At 43.6% G+C, this 14,714-nt stretch overlaps 1 protein-coding gene across 3 annotated transcripts in view; it reads right to left on the minus strand.

Moving 5' to 3' along the window:
- The window catches only part of FYB1 (FYN binding protein 1), an 838,597-nt gene that overhangs the window by 572,554 nt on the left and 251,329 nt on the right, over positions 1-14,714 (minus strand). For 2 of the 3 annotated variants that reach the window (XM_069627167.1, XM_069627165.1), the window contains exon 1: positions 7,246-7,420. The exons of the other annotated variant lie outside the window; for it this stretch is intronic. In XM_069627167.1, coding sequence (XP_069483268.1) covers positions 7,246-7,329 — 84 coding nt within the window. In that variant the 5' untranslated portion in view covers positions 7,330-7,420. Of the gene's footprint in view, positions 1-7,245; positions 7,421-14,714 lie in introns of those variants that run through there. 3 annotated transcript variants of the gene reach the window in all.

Raw genomic sequence — 14,714 nt, forward strand, 5'->3', positions numbered from 1 at the left:
AAATGAGGGCCAGGAGAGGCCTAGTAGCCTCACTTCTCCCCTTTCTGGAAGGTCTAAGTGTTATTGGGAGGGATTTCAGCGGGGTCCCTGACCCGGGAAAGGACAGAACCTCTACTCCGTCTGCTAAAGATTTCAGGTTGGCATTGAGTATCCTACACCTCTTCAGATCACTGGTAAAGGTTGACACCTGGAGGGTCCTGCACCCGGAAGCCAGGGATGTCAAGTTCTTTTCTCAGGTTCACCGCTCTTCATCCCGAATTGACTTGCTCTTGGCTTCCCTTCAACTAATGTCCTTCGCAAACAAGGTGGTTATCACCCCATAGGTTCTCTCGGACCATGCTCCGGTATGTTTCAAATCAGGACCTGGAGTCCAGCCCCAGAGTCCAGACAAAAGTGGCGTCTATACAACCGAATCTTGAATGATTTGGCCTTACGAGATGAGATAGAAAAAGCTATTAAACACTATTTCCGATAGAACCCTACGGAACTCACATCCCTAGCGACAACCTGCGATGCCATGAAAGCTGTCATTAGGTGTATACTGATCTCGCTCACTGCTGCCTGCCATAGATAAAGGAAACAGGCGAGCTAACGCTTGGAACAGGAAATCTTAGAGATTGAAAGAAAATAGTAGCAGGGTTGGTCTCCCAAAGTACATTCTGCCCTTCGTAGTGCTTGGAATAAACTGGAAGCCCTCTACGCCGAAGAGACGGCACGTACCCTAACAGCGGTGAAACAGGGCTATTATGTGAAAAGCAATAAGGCCAACCGACTCCTAGCCAGAAACCTGGCACAGGTGAAAAAGCAGAACATTATCGTAGGCCTCAAAGACCGTCACGGAGTCACTCGCTATCTGGAACAGGACAAACTTCACCTGGCACAAACACACTTTTTGGAAAACATGGGGAATCCAGGAAGGTCAACTGCAGCACATTGTACCATGGGGAATACATTGTAGCGGCGGCCCTACCACATTTAACCAAAGAGGATATAGAGGCTTTGGAAGACCCTATCCGACAAGAGGAAGTGGAAGTTGTTATCAGGGCGCTAACACCTAGAGCCCCGGGCCCGGATGGGTTCTCCCCTAAATTCTACATGATTTTTGCCGCCCAGCTGGCTCCCCCCTTAACTACCCTCTTTAACTCATTTGATGCAGTTGGTACCGCGACTCCATCTTTCCAAACGTCAAACACGGTCTGGATTCTTAAACCAGGTAAAGATCCTAATGAGTGTGCCTCGTATAGGCCAATATTGCTTTTGAACATTGATGCCAACATTTACTCAAAGGTCCTGGCAAACCGCCTGCCCCCCCCCCTTCTCCCCACTTTAATTGACACCGACCAAACAGAGTATATCATGGGGAGAAGGACTGGAGATTATATTAGACGGGCACTGAACCTCATCAAATTTACCAAGGAGAAGGGGAAAATAGCCCTATTAACGTTGGACGCGACCAAGGCCTTTCATATGGTAGACGGGTCCTTTCTACACCTAACAGAAGCGTTTGACTTTGGACCCCAATTTAGGGGTATGATTAAGGCCAACTATTCCCCCCAAGCACCCTATTACAGGTGAACCAGATGCGCTCAGCCCCAAAACCCCTAACATGTGGCACGAGACAGGGTTGCCCCCTCTCCCTCTTTTGTTTGTCATGATTATAGAACCATTAGTCCAACACATCAGACTTAATAGCTCGATCCGGGGGGGTGGAGACCCAAGATAACACACAAAAGGTTTCTCTCTATGCTGATGATGTGCTTCTCACCATCTATGACGACCAGCCATCTCTTAGAGCAGCCCTTCATGAACACAAGGACTTTGGTAATGTGGCAGGCTTTGAGATGAACTATGGGAAGTCAGCGGCCCTAGGGGTGGGGTTGACCCCACATGACATTTCGGCCCTCCAACCCATATGCCGATTCATTGGGACACTAGCTCGATTGAATACTTAGGGGTCCGCATCACGGCTTTGCCAGTAGGATCTCTATGCGGCCAACCCACCTCTTCCTCTTCAAGCAGCTCGAGAAGGATTTAGCTAGATGGGCAAACCAAGAGATATCCTTAATGGGCTGAAATATAGCCGTAAAAATTAACCTGCTCCCTCGCTTATTATACTGTTGTGCCTCCCTCCCAGTGGCTATCCCTAAAACAGCAATAGACCAACTTTAATGGAAAGTCCTTAAATTCATTTGGCGGGGCAAAAAAGCTAGAATCCCAAAGAAAGTTATGATGGGAGGTGCGCGCCTAGGAGGCATGGGTGTTCCCAACCTACAAAACTATATGTGGGCAGCTCAGTTTACACATGTAATGACGTGGACATCTTAGGCTCCAATACCGAAATGGATGGAGATTGAACAATCACAATGCTCTCTCCGTCTCTGCTTCCTACCATTCATCCTGCACAACCTACGTAAACAATGGCCACTTCTCCTTACATTGACTAAGGTCACCCTGAAAATATGGGACGAAGTCCTGAAAGGAAAGAAAATTCTTAGAGGTGTAGACCCACTCTCCCTGATTTTTGACAACCCACCTTTACTCCGGGTATGCCCCCAAGGGCTTTCAAAAGTTGGAAACGAGGGGGGCTGCAAACCTTCGTCCAATTATATGTGGGGGGTCAACCCCGCACATTTGAGGAGTGTAAGAGTGAATTCCAGCTATCGGAGATGGATAGGATTTCCTACCTCCAGTTGCGGCATTGGATCACAAACCCCAAGACTAAACAAAAAGCCACGTGCACCCTAAGCCCGCTTGAACTGATGATCTGGGAGGGCTCGGGCAAGGGAGGTTTCTCGAGACTATATAAACTTTTGAGGGCGGCCCTGTTAACCCCTTGCAGGCTAGATTTTATGTCCCGATGGGAAACAGATCTGGACCATCAGATCGATGACATATAATGGCTGGACATCTGGGCCAGAGCCAATTCATCATCCAGATGCGTGACGAACAATGAATATGTCCTCAAACTGTTATTCCAATGGTACTACCCCCGACACAAATCCATCATTTTCAGGCTTCCAAGGGACATATTTCCACATGTGCTGGGGCTGCCCCGAGCCCAGCAGTTTTGGGAGAATGTTGTGGGGTTGATTGAAGACATATCGAGGAGCAAAGTCGCCATCTGCCCTAAAACTATACTATTAGGATCTCCATTGGAGGGTGTCTAGCCCAAGACTGGGGCACGTTCCAAACTATTGACTCACCTGCTTCTGGCGGCACCCATCACCATTGCCCGACGCTGGAAAGCCCCGGAAGGCCCGGATGTGATCCTATGGTGGATGAAGGTTTGGGACATCTGGGTATCGGAGAGAGTAACCACAGTGAGGGAGGGAAAGCTTTATCAATTCCACACGATTTGGTCACCTCTTCTGGAGTACAATTGCAAATATCCACCCCTAACCTTTAAACCCCGCCTCGTACGGCTATATTTGGGTGAGGAAGGGGAGGGATGTGGAGGACAATTGGAGAGAGTTGCATTGGCGGGAGGGAAGCAGGTGGAAGGGGAGGAGGGACGGGGTTCGCAATGATTGTTGACCTGTGATGTTGCCCATAACGAAATAATGCTGTTGTATTATGCTCCAACCCTTTAATAATAAAAATATGTTTAGTAAGAATAAACAGAAAAAGAGGGCTGAACCCCTCACTTAGCAGATCATCTGACAACTTCGAAAGGAGTAAGAAGAAGGACTCATTTGGACCCGGGCTGAAGGTACAGTCTACCTTACATCTTCCGCCAGTGAAGGAAGGCTGGAGTCCCAAGAGGGAATCAATATCACTCCCCTAAACATCTCCCAGGGAACAGAGGGAGATACCAGACTCAGAGGACCCGTCCAGCAGCTCCTGAACCGGTACCCAGCCAGCTCACAGCATGCCCTTCTAGATTCTGCCAGCAAGCTTCCAAGGTGTCTCTGGACGAAGGACAAGGCTGTTGCCTGAAATCACTCTCCTAAGCTTTGGGCCATCCGCCTTGAAAGGAAACGAGCCCAGCGAAGAAGCTAGGAGGAGTGCCATACACATATCATCCAGAGTCCATCTTTTAAGGACATTTTCAAGACAGTCGAATCCTCGAACCGCATCCAGATGCACCGCTGACGGTTGTCACGCCGCAGTCACAAGAGCCATCCGAGGCACCTCGACTAGCATTCCAGACCCGCCAACCAGCCGCTGCCAACCAGCACAGAGACAACGATTCTTGCCCCTGAGTTGCCGCGCCGGTCAGCCTGCAGATGTCAGCCCAGCTTTGCTTATCGAACTGCCTGCCACTTGGTACCCAAAGCTGTCGCCCAACACCAACTCTGTCTCAAGGGCTGCAATCGTCCTGGAACCGCGCCCTGGAACCGTTGAGCACCAAGAACTTCTTCAGCACCAGGTACATTGTGGTTCTGCCTCCCGGTCCTTCTCCAACAGCCCCTATAGACAGTTACGACGCTTTGCCCCCTTGGTGTTGGAACCGAATAACCTTGAACTGTAAGACTGATTACTTTACCAACTACCTTCCTGTCAGTATCCAGAGTGCATCCCTTTCCCTCATGAAACTGTCTGTCCTCTGTGTTCGTTTACAGTGTGGGTTGTAGTTTGTAGTGTGATAGAACTATTTGTTGTAGTTATAATAAAGTAGATATTTTTATACAACCTTGACTGGACAGTACCTTTTATCATTGAGTAATAATTTTATTTTCGCTGTGTTTCAACTAACCAACGATCCACGACCTTGCAGAGATAAGCCTGCCGTTCCGTCCACGTTATCAACATTGGACAAGTAGGTCTTATAATTCACTTGCCTTCCAATCTGTTCAGATCCCTTCTGGTGTACTAGAGGTGTGGGGTTGACTGATGGTTTAGAAAGTGATATTCATCCCTGGACCACTGGTGCCACAGGAGTTGATTCAACACACTCCCCCCTACGTGGAAAATGCACCTTCAGTGTGATGGCAACATTTCTGAAGGACACGTGTGATAAAAATGTGTATCTCCTAACACCAGGCCAGTCCCCACCTCCCGCATGCCTCCGTTGCTGCTCTTAATCTACTGTTAGCTATACAAAGGCAACAACCCCTTCAAGATTTCTATCCTTTGTCTCAGGCCATGCCGCTGTCAGCAACGGATAAGGCGGCTCCAGCAATTGGCCACCTGATAATGTGACTCTTATCTATAGCCAGTTCATATTAATAATAGATAACAGCATGTCAGCAAACCATTAAAATAAAACAAAACAAATCAAAAACCAAAGAGCTAGTATACTAGATCAGCTGATGGAGTCACACTTTAAGCAGCGATAGTTGAACAAATACAAAATAATACATGAAAATAATGAAGACAACAAGCTATTAGAAATAGTTTACATATTTAATCTTAGTCAAAATCACATACTTGTCTTACATGTGGCGGGATAATCTCCAGCCTTCAACCCAGCACGCAATCCTGGGGCAATGTTTAGCAACTAGAATCCGGCCTCCCGTAAGTGGGATGAACAGCTGTTGTCTATAGGCATCTACACTACTGGCAATATCTTCCTCTCTTGCATCAAACACACAGAGCTCTTCTGCTGAACACCAACCTGGGGACTGAGCAGGGGAAATGGCTGGTGAGATGTGCCCCACACTTGGTGGTATACATTTTCTCCATTGAGGCAACATTCTATTCCGGGTGTCTGGTTAAGGGGAGCTGTGATAGTCCACAAAGGGACTTCTAAAAACGACCAGGAAGAATTCTTATAGAGTTTCATTCTTTTCGGAGTTTTCGTTTGTGGTCATTTTTGATGGTTTCTCTCTAATACAGTAGTGGGCATAAGGCTCGTATGTAGGGAGCTGCAATTTTGGGGGACCTACACTAATGCCAAAAAGTATCACCGCCAACAGTATATGGTGAGAGGGGGTGGCTCCTCGGAGCCCGGGGTCAAACAAATGTACGCCTTCTTGGGGCCTATCTGCTTGGGCCAAGACAAGTTGGACACAGGACCCGTAACACTGAGTAGCATGGGTAACCTGTCGAACCTCAATCTAGGTGGCTTTATTGGCCAGGTTACAAGGAGTGCTGCTCCCCCTTTAATTGACCTGCTGCCTTTTTTTTATTTCCAACGTTGTGTGGTCTGAGTTATTTGTTTGCTTGCATGTGTTATGCCATTGTTCTATCCTTTAGATCAGGGGGACGCAACCTGCGGCTCTCCAGAGGTTTTGCACTACGACTTTCATGATCGAACACTACACACTTTGCTTACTAGGGCTGGTGGGTGTTGTAGTCTAAAACAGCTGGAGAGGCACATGTTGCAGATTCATGCATTAGGTGAAGTGGTGTCTCGTGTTGTTCCCACTCTTGCTAGATGCTGAACCCTTCTACAGTCTCAACTACAATTGTGTTTTTGCAGATCCAGTTGGGTGAGAACTTTTTGAATTTTGCATGATAGGAATATTTGTTATGAACACATCTTAAGTTCAATAATTTGAATGATCTGGACCGTGATTGGAGTGGCCTGAAATGAATCGTTCAGACCATTTACTTGATCTGACTTGTCAATTACCAACCACCTAAGCCCAACCGCCAGGGCGCGGTTGACAAAGCCCACAAATTCAAACCCGTACTTTTACCCATAGAAGCACATAAATCCTGGTTCAAATCTTTCGAATCCATCAGTTCCAAATGCTCATTTAAAGGGAATTAACATTTACACTCAGAGTAACTCCATTTGTCCATTTTGTAGATTTGGAATCAGATTTCACGCAGTTCGCCCATCCCCAACAGCAACAGTGCGAGGCAACAGAGGTCAATTCATAGGCATTGAAATGACAAACTATAAAAAGACAGTTTGCCAGAGACATGGCCAATGGACACACATCACACCAGCTTTAGTGAGAGCACTTTAGACTGAAAACTGTTAATGTTAATAGCAGTGCTGTCGCTATCTATCATCTACCCACCCATCTGTTCATCTATCAATCTCTCTCTCTATATGTCTCTCTAACCATGTATACATGCATCCGTCCGTCTCTAGCTCCTTATCTATCTGTCTGGAGCTGTGCTTGAAGGTTTGTTGACGATGTGAAGCACATATGTAACTTATCTATGTTTCTGCCTATGGGTCTATCCCACCATCGGTTTTCTGTCACTATTGCTAGTGCAACTCGTGGTGTTTACAGCCACAAGAACCCTCTTCGCAGCATGATTTGACAACCTCTTCACTGTAACTCGGTGTTGTGAAAACCACCGTGCAGGCCTGCCGGTCCCTGAATGCATTCCGATGTCTCTTACCTTTAAATCATGGCATACTCTCTCGGTGGTGCCACAGCGTGCAGCGTCTCTGCAGCGATCGGATCGGGACCGTGCACACAGCATGCCACACAAGATACAATACAGCTGATCCCAGGCAAAAGAAAGTTCCGATCTGTCGAAATCCAAATTGAGGAACCTGTTTCATGAAACTGCAGCTTTTTACTTCTTCCCCGGAATTCGCGTGCAGACTCACAGAATTTAGGAAGTAAGGCGTTGTATAAAAGGAAGGCAACCGAGCTTAACTGATGTTTGTAGAAAATTAAAGAACTATCATGCGTGTTCTGAAAACTCCCGAATAAACTCATGAATGTGACAGCTAGGGGGTGCTTTTAGCAAGGACAGCGACAGGAGCCACGAGGGCACAAAGGGGCTCATTTTGAGCTTGGCAGTATTCCTCAGTAATTGCCAAACTCAGCTTCCCGCTCCTGCATGTGGCAAGCAAGCCGTCAGTAGGAAGGGGCCATATGATTCAGAGTCATTTGCTATTCCTCCTTTTCAGACTGACTCCCATTGGGGACTGCCATGTTACCGCATGTGGTAATATCACATGTGGTAAACCTTCTTTGACAGGAAGTTTAATAGACACAAACAAAGGCGGATTTCATGATGTTCACTGCACTCTAGCTATTAACTCAAGTGCCTATTAACTCAAGTGACGGACGGTTACCACTCATACGGTGCACCAAATTAGTCCACACGGCCTATTTAAAAAAAAAAATGAAATGGTAAAAATGTAATCAGTTAGTTAAAATCCCTTTCTTTGACATAAAGTCATTAGGATACAACATACATGGTTGTGACAGTTCCGCCTTTGAAGGCTGCACTTAAAAAAGTCTGAATTATTTCAGTCGATTTTGTGTGGCCCTCAGAAAGGTGAAATAACATGAAATCGGAGGGTTTCACCCCCGGAACCTCCCTTTCCTCCTTGCTCCAGCCCCCCTACTGTCTTCTCTCGCCCCAAGCATACTCACTCAATCCCCTACCCCCCCACACACACACACTCTCTCTCTCTCTCTCTCTCTCTCTCTCTCTCTCTCTCTCTCTCTCTCTCTCTCTCTCTCTTTCTCTCTCTCTCTCTCTCTCACCTCTGACTCCCGTAACTCCTCCTCCGGGTCCCGACGTACCGGTCAGCTCCTGCGGGCACCCGTGTGCATCGCAGTTGCTGACAGTTCGATTTAGAAAGACCGCTCCGAATGGCCTCCGAGTGGTGTTTCTAAAGGGGACATTTTTTTATCGATTTAAAAAAATCAATGTATTCAGTTAGTACCCAACAAAGAGGGTCGAGTATAAAAGCAATTATACAATATCACACCAATAAAACCCCTCTTAAAAAATCAATAAGCTTACAGAAACCTAAAATCTACCAAGTTGCATCATACTCCTTTTCTTTAAAATCCAGGCTTCATACAAAAAAGTTTGCTACACCAAAAACGTTGCTCTTATCGCTAGTGGATTTACAAAACAGAATAGCTATTGGAGTATTGCGAATGCCATGATAATCCAAAAGGGGTTTTAAATACATTTTCCTAAGTCTTGAATACTTTGGACAGATAAGGATAAAATGTCCACCAGTTTCAAACAAATTGGGGCAATATGGGCAAGTTCCTGGGCACGGGGCTCTCCAGGAGTGCCTTCAATGCTGTAATGGCAAAATTCAAGCTATAATTTGCTGAAATGCAATCGGACATAAAATGGCTGAATAAAATCTAAGTAATCTTCATACCAAAGCATGTTATTACAGGCTCAGTATCTGGATGCCAGTAGAGAGTGACTGAGTTCGCTAAGAATATGAGCCTCTTCTATAGAGTGAAAAGCCTGCTTGGTTGACAATTTGGGATTAACATCTATTGTAGCCAGATCCAGCTAACATTTGGGGTGGCTTAATATGTCTGCACCATGGCTCAGAGGATCCACCATCTTGCTAAGTAGATCCCTAACCATTTCCAAGTGCTTGGTTAAGTGAGGGCTGCTCCAAGTAGTTATCCAACGTAAAAGTGGATTTAGAGCAATCACCTGGTCACTTATAAATGCCAATTTTCAAATAAAGAGGTAGGGGAGAAGTACTTTTGGCAATCACAGAACTTTCTTCAGAAAAGTATTCTCCAAAATGCTCAGTGTTGATCTTGGTCGATACCCCTAAAGTTCTGAACCAAAGGACGCTGTCTGCCTAGCCTGGAGTTGGTGCGCTACCAAAGTAGGTGACAGGGGCTTGCTTCCAGCCTCTCCTGAGGACCTGGCAATAACTGAGCTGTTTTTGCCAGGTATTAAATTGGATGTCTCCAACTGACAGCTCTGAATGCCACAATCAATGACCCATATATAGTCATAGATTGTCACTTGCTCAATGTTCACGTCACCTATACTTAGATGGAGTTTATGGTGTTTTTTCCTGAGGGATCTAAAGAACATTGATTTCATTTTAGCTCAGTCAATCTTCATGCCCTTTACTTTGCTAAACAATGCCAATTGTTTTTTAAGACCTATCAGGGTCAACATGATAAACCTGCATCATCTGCAAATAGCATTGGAGTATCAGTCGAGGAAGAGAGATGGAGATCTATGACACCATTAATGAAGAGGCAAAAGAGAGTAGGTGCCAATACACATCCGTGGTGTTCTCCTTTTCGTACAGGGTAACCAGCTGGTGACCTCACTTCCCAGGGCCCATCTAATTATGTCCTCATTGTTGTCATAAAGTGCATTTAGCAGTAGCTCAGAAATATGAATAAGCTTTGGTTCCCCCGAGAAAAGTCAGTGTGACTCTATCAAAAGCTGTTTTTAGATCAATAAATATAGCATATACATTTACTTTCCTTGTCCTGGTGTCGACCTTTTTCAACTTCTACCTGTGAGAAGTGGAGGGTGTACCCCCCCGAAAATGAACAAATTAAGAGTACCTTATATCGCCTATGCTGACAATCATAACCTGCTGGATATTAATCCTGCTGGTCTTCAGCGATCTCTGAAGGGGGTAGAAGTATTCTTACAGGAGAATGAGTTAGTAATTAATGCAGATACATCGAGAGTTAGGTTTGTGCACCATAAAAAGAAAAACAAGAAAAATTATTGGTCTATTGATAATGTTAGGATTAAGGAGGTTGATGAGATTTTATATTTGGGAACATTGTTTGCTAATAAACATAAATTTGAGAAGCATAAAGAACAAATGGGGACTAAAGTGATGGCATGATGGCACTGATGAAGGTGGTAACAAGTAATGTATGTGCCATCTTGCTCCTCCCTCTGATTGAGTTTTATTGGGTCAAGGTGACTGTAATGGTTTTATATGGGGTTGAATTTGCTTCATTTGGAAATCAAAAGTGGTTTGATATTTTGGAAGGAAGGATATGGAGGGCTGTTTAAGGACTGCCCTTGTCGGTCCCTATTAGCATTCTGAGATTGGATTTGGAATTACAATCGTGGTGGTTCATTTATAAAGCAAGAAGTATAGGGCTATATATGATAATTATGGACAAGACGAGTCCCACTTTGTGCAATAAACTGGGGGAGATGGCTAAAATGAACAGAAGCATTTTTCTGGTGAGCTTGTATAGAAGATGTGAACGTTGTATGCAGGAAATGGGTTTTGTCCCTAGATCTTCGAATCTGATCATTAAGAATCGACTGCGAACTCAGGACAAAATGGAAGATGGCAAAAATCTGCTCTGGGTAAAACTATACAAAGATGTTTCCCATTGGTATATGACCTCAAACGTAATGAGACGTATTTAGCAAAATTGCCATCTCAACAATTTCGAACATGAAATTTGCTTGAACCGGCTAGCAACGTTGGAGGTAAATGATCCCAAATTGGGGATCCCAGGTGATAAAAGAATGTACAGGTTATGCGATTTGAAATGCACCAAAACTATTTACCATCTAGTGATGGACTCTTCTTCAGCAGCCAACCAGAGGATAATAGGATAATTGCTGGGAAGATTTGTTCGCTCAGTGTCTGCAGTAGTATCAGAAATTGTGTGGGAAAGGCTAAACAATGGTAGACATATCACTTTATTGATTGTGCTTGTGACACTGCTAAAAGGGATTTCTGCTAGATGAGAATTGCATAAAAGCTAATATGAGTTAGAATTCTTTTTTAGTGTTTTTTTGATTTATTTTTAATGTGTGGTATTAATTGTCTTCCATGAAATATATGGATGAGGTTTATAGTTTTATTGAGAATGGAAAGCGTTTCTAATTCTGATTAACTTTTATATTTATTGAATGTTATTTGATACTTATGTGTTTTTGTAACAATGTAACACTAATGTGCCCTTGTAATAATTTGATTTATCTTTGTGTAATCGTATACTTTAAACCAATAAACGATAAATCCATTTATTTATATTTTTTAATTTTTTTATTACATGGTTCAATTGTTACACAATTTTTACAAGTTTCTTTTATCAAATCCCATTAAAAAGAAATCAGAGAAAAGCAGTTCACTAATTTTGTGTAGATAGCGTCCCTGATTTTCTCAAATTAGTCCAAAACGGAATTCCCACACTGCTAGATCCTTTAACCCAGAAAACAAGCAAAATCAGAGGGAAAAGCAGACAAAAAAATTAAATTGCAATAAAAAAATCAAGAAAATAAATTAATACATCCCACCAGCTGCCTGCCTTCCTGCACCACTGATTACACAGTCTGATTAGTTCTTTCTGCCACATTTTCTCTGTGTTTTTGAAGGTCCATTTTTTGAATTTTTTCTCCTCCTATTATCCTATTAAACAGTGCCACCAGTCTTCTTCAACATAGATTCGCTGGTATTGAAAGAGGTGACTCACATGACTGTTCGCTGCTTTTGTCAGGCCTGTGCAAGATAGTAACAAATGTCTTACTCTTTCCACTTGATCCGAGTTGTTACAGAATCAACATTTGTTTGTGGACAAAGTTCCTCTTGTGGCCATGATATCATTAGTTAAAAGTAGGTTGAAACGTACACTCATGAAGATATTTCATAAGATTTTATTAAGAAACATGTCCATATATGCAGGTAGTTGTTGTATTTGCATAATTATTGCCGGAAGATGGGACGTCAGTTTGTATCCAGAAGCCTTAGATAGTGTCTGTATCCAATCCCATTCCTCTAGTGTATTCTTTACCTTAGTTGGATTTTGCTTAAGGCTCCTCTTGCGTGGAATTTATTCGGTCTAATTTGATCTGGTTTCTCTGTGCCCAGTCTGTCAATGTTTTATTCTTTTTTCCTTCAATTTCAGTGTTAATTATTTCAAAGATTTTTGTACGATCTGATAGGATTGTTCTCCTGTATAGCATCAGACTGATTCTGTTTACTGTTGCTTGCAATGAAAGTATACTCTGGTGCCATTGGGCCCGACATCGGGAGACCAAAAACTCCGCTCAAAAGATAGCATTTCAATCTCAACCAGGTTTCTTCTGGAATCTTTGGCATTGCATCTGATCCTTAAATCAAAGTGGGTATGATCGTTGCCTTATTAAATTGTCGGTGTCATGGAAAAACAACCACATTTATTATCGATTGCTCTTGCTTGTGCTGATAATTTCTTGGCTTTCTCAAAGAGACATGCTTACAAGTGGATCTCCCTTGGGCTATTATTCAGTATCACATCAAGATATTTAAATTCTCTTACATGTTCTTTCTTGAAACCCTCCAGATACCACTGTAGTTTTTAATTGTTTCTAGTTGATTTTCCAAAGGTCATAACCTTTGTTTTCTTTTTGTTGAGTTCTACGTTATTTCTTGAGATATATTTCGCCAAGTTGTTTAGCTGGCGCTGGAGGCCAATCACGGTTTGATCTAGTAAGATCAGATCATCTGCATAGAGAAGACGTTGTGACTTTTACCCCTCCTATTGCTGTGGGAAAAGATCTGACATCCACCTCGGAGTCCTGGAAATCCCATAAGTATGAGTTGAAAAGAGTCGGGGCAAGTGGGCACCCCTGATTTACCCCTCTTGCTGTTTGAATTACTTTAGACAGGGTACCTGCTTGATTCAACCGTACTCTCATTGATGTGTTTCTATGCAATGCTTGTATTGTATCCAGAATCTCCCGTGAGCATATTTTGTCAGAACGTTTTTTCCACAGGATTTCACGGTTGACCTGGTCGAATGCTTGGACAAGGTCAACAAAAGCTACACAAATCCTGGGACTATCTTCCATTATCCTTCCCTTCAAAGCGCTTAAAAGGAGGATGCTTGCCATTGTTCCTGCATCCTTTACGAAGCCCGATTGAAAAGGGTCAGTACAACCTGTCGCTTTAACCCTCGATTGAAAATTATCCAACATGAATGAGCCAAAAACCTTACCAATGACGTCCAATAAAGCTATTGGACGGTAATTTCTTGCGTTATCTCTTGGTCCACTTTTGTAGATTGTCGCCACCATGGAGGTTGTCCACAATATTGGTATAGATCTGTTTCTATGCTTTTTTTGATGACCTCATGGATGAAGGTAGACCATTCCACCGGGTGCTCTTTAAGGTGTACATTAGTAAGTCCATCGGGCCGGGGGCCCTAGAGGTTTTTAGTTTACACATTTTCTTCCTGATCAATTCCATATCACAAGGCGCATCCCAAGTTAGATTGATTACTTCTCAGTGGAGAGGGGTGTGCGCACCTGGTTTTTGAAAGAGAACTGCTCGACCCATGCATTTTTACCAACATTATTCTGTAGTGAGTTGTTTGTGTCTTCCTCTGTTGTTTTTGTCAGAGACTAAATTCCCTTGATTTTCTGCCACAAATCATTCTTAACATGTTTTCTGCATCTGTCTGATACATTTTTGCTTGCTGGAATCTCAACCATTTTTTATATGTTTTCACTGCCATAATGGCCTTTTCCAAATGTTCCGCATTGTTGGTTTTTCTGGCCATCGTTTTGCTGTTCTTAGTTTTCTCCTTTCAGCTACCATTTACTTGTCATACAGATGGCAGTCGTTTTTAATGTGGCACTATTCCAGTTTTTTTGTCTGATAAATGTTTCGAAGTGGTTGATGTTCGATATTTGGGTTGTCGAGTTCTTCATTATTTATGGTAGTAATTGAGATATATGTATATGTTAAGTTTTTGATAGCATTTGCGGTTAATCTTAGGCGTGTTCCACCACTCTAGTCCTCTACTGCTGCTGTCATTTTGCTCGTTATCTCACACCTCGTTTTCCACTTTGTCATTAGCAAGTTATGGTCACTATGTTCAGTCTGAATTATTTTGAAGGCTGAGATAAGAGGGAGAAGTTCTCTAGACACAACTATGTGGTCTATTACAACTTTTTGGCCCTCTCTCTTCCAAGTAGGTACCAGTTCCGTGTCCTTCTCCAGTATCGTATGGAGATCAAGTAAATCTCGAGATACCATCAGAGATGATCAGAGGGGACCTCTCTCTGCTTAGGTGTCATAGTTCTGCATTTACTCAGAGAGGTCGAATTCAGGCCGCCACATAACACTATATACTTAGGTTGGAGATCTATGT

The sequence above is a fragment of the Ambystoma mexicanum genome, chromosome 6p (assembly GCF_040938575.1).
Source record: "Ambystoma mexicanum isolate Mex_15411 chromosome 6p, UKY_AmexF1_1, whole genome shotgun sequence".
Classification (NCBI taxonomy): Eukaryota; Metazoa; Chordata; class Amphibia; order Caudata; family Ambystomatidae; genus Ambystoma; species Ambystoma mexicanum.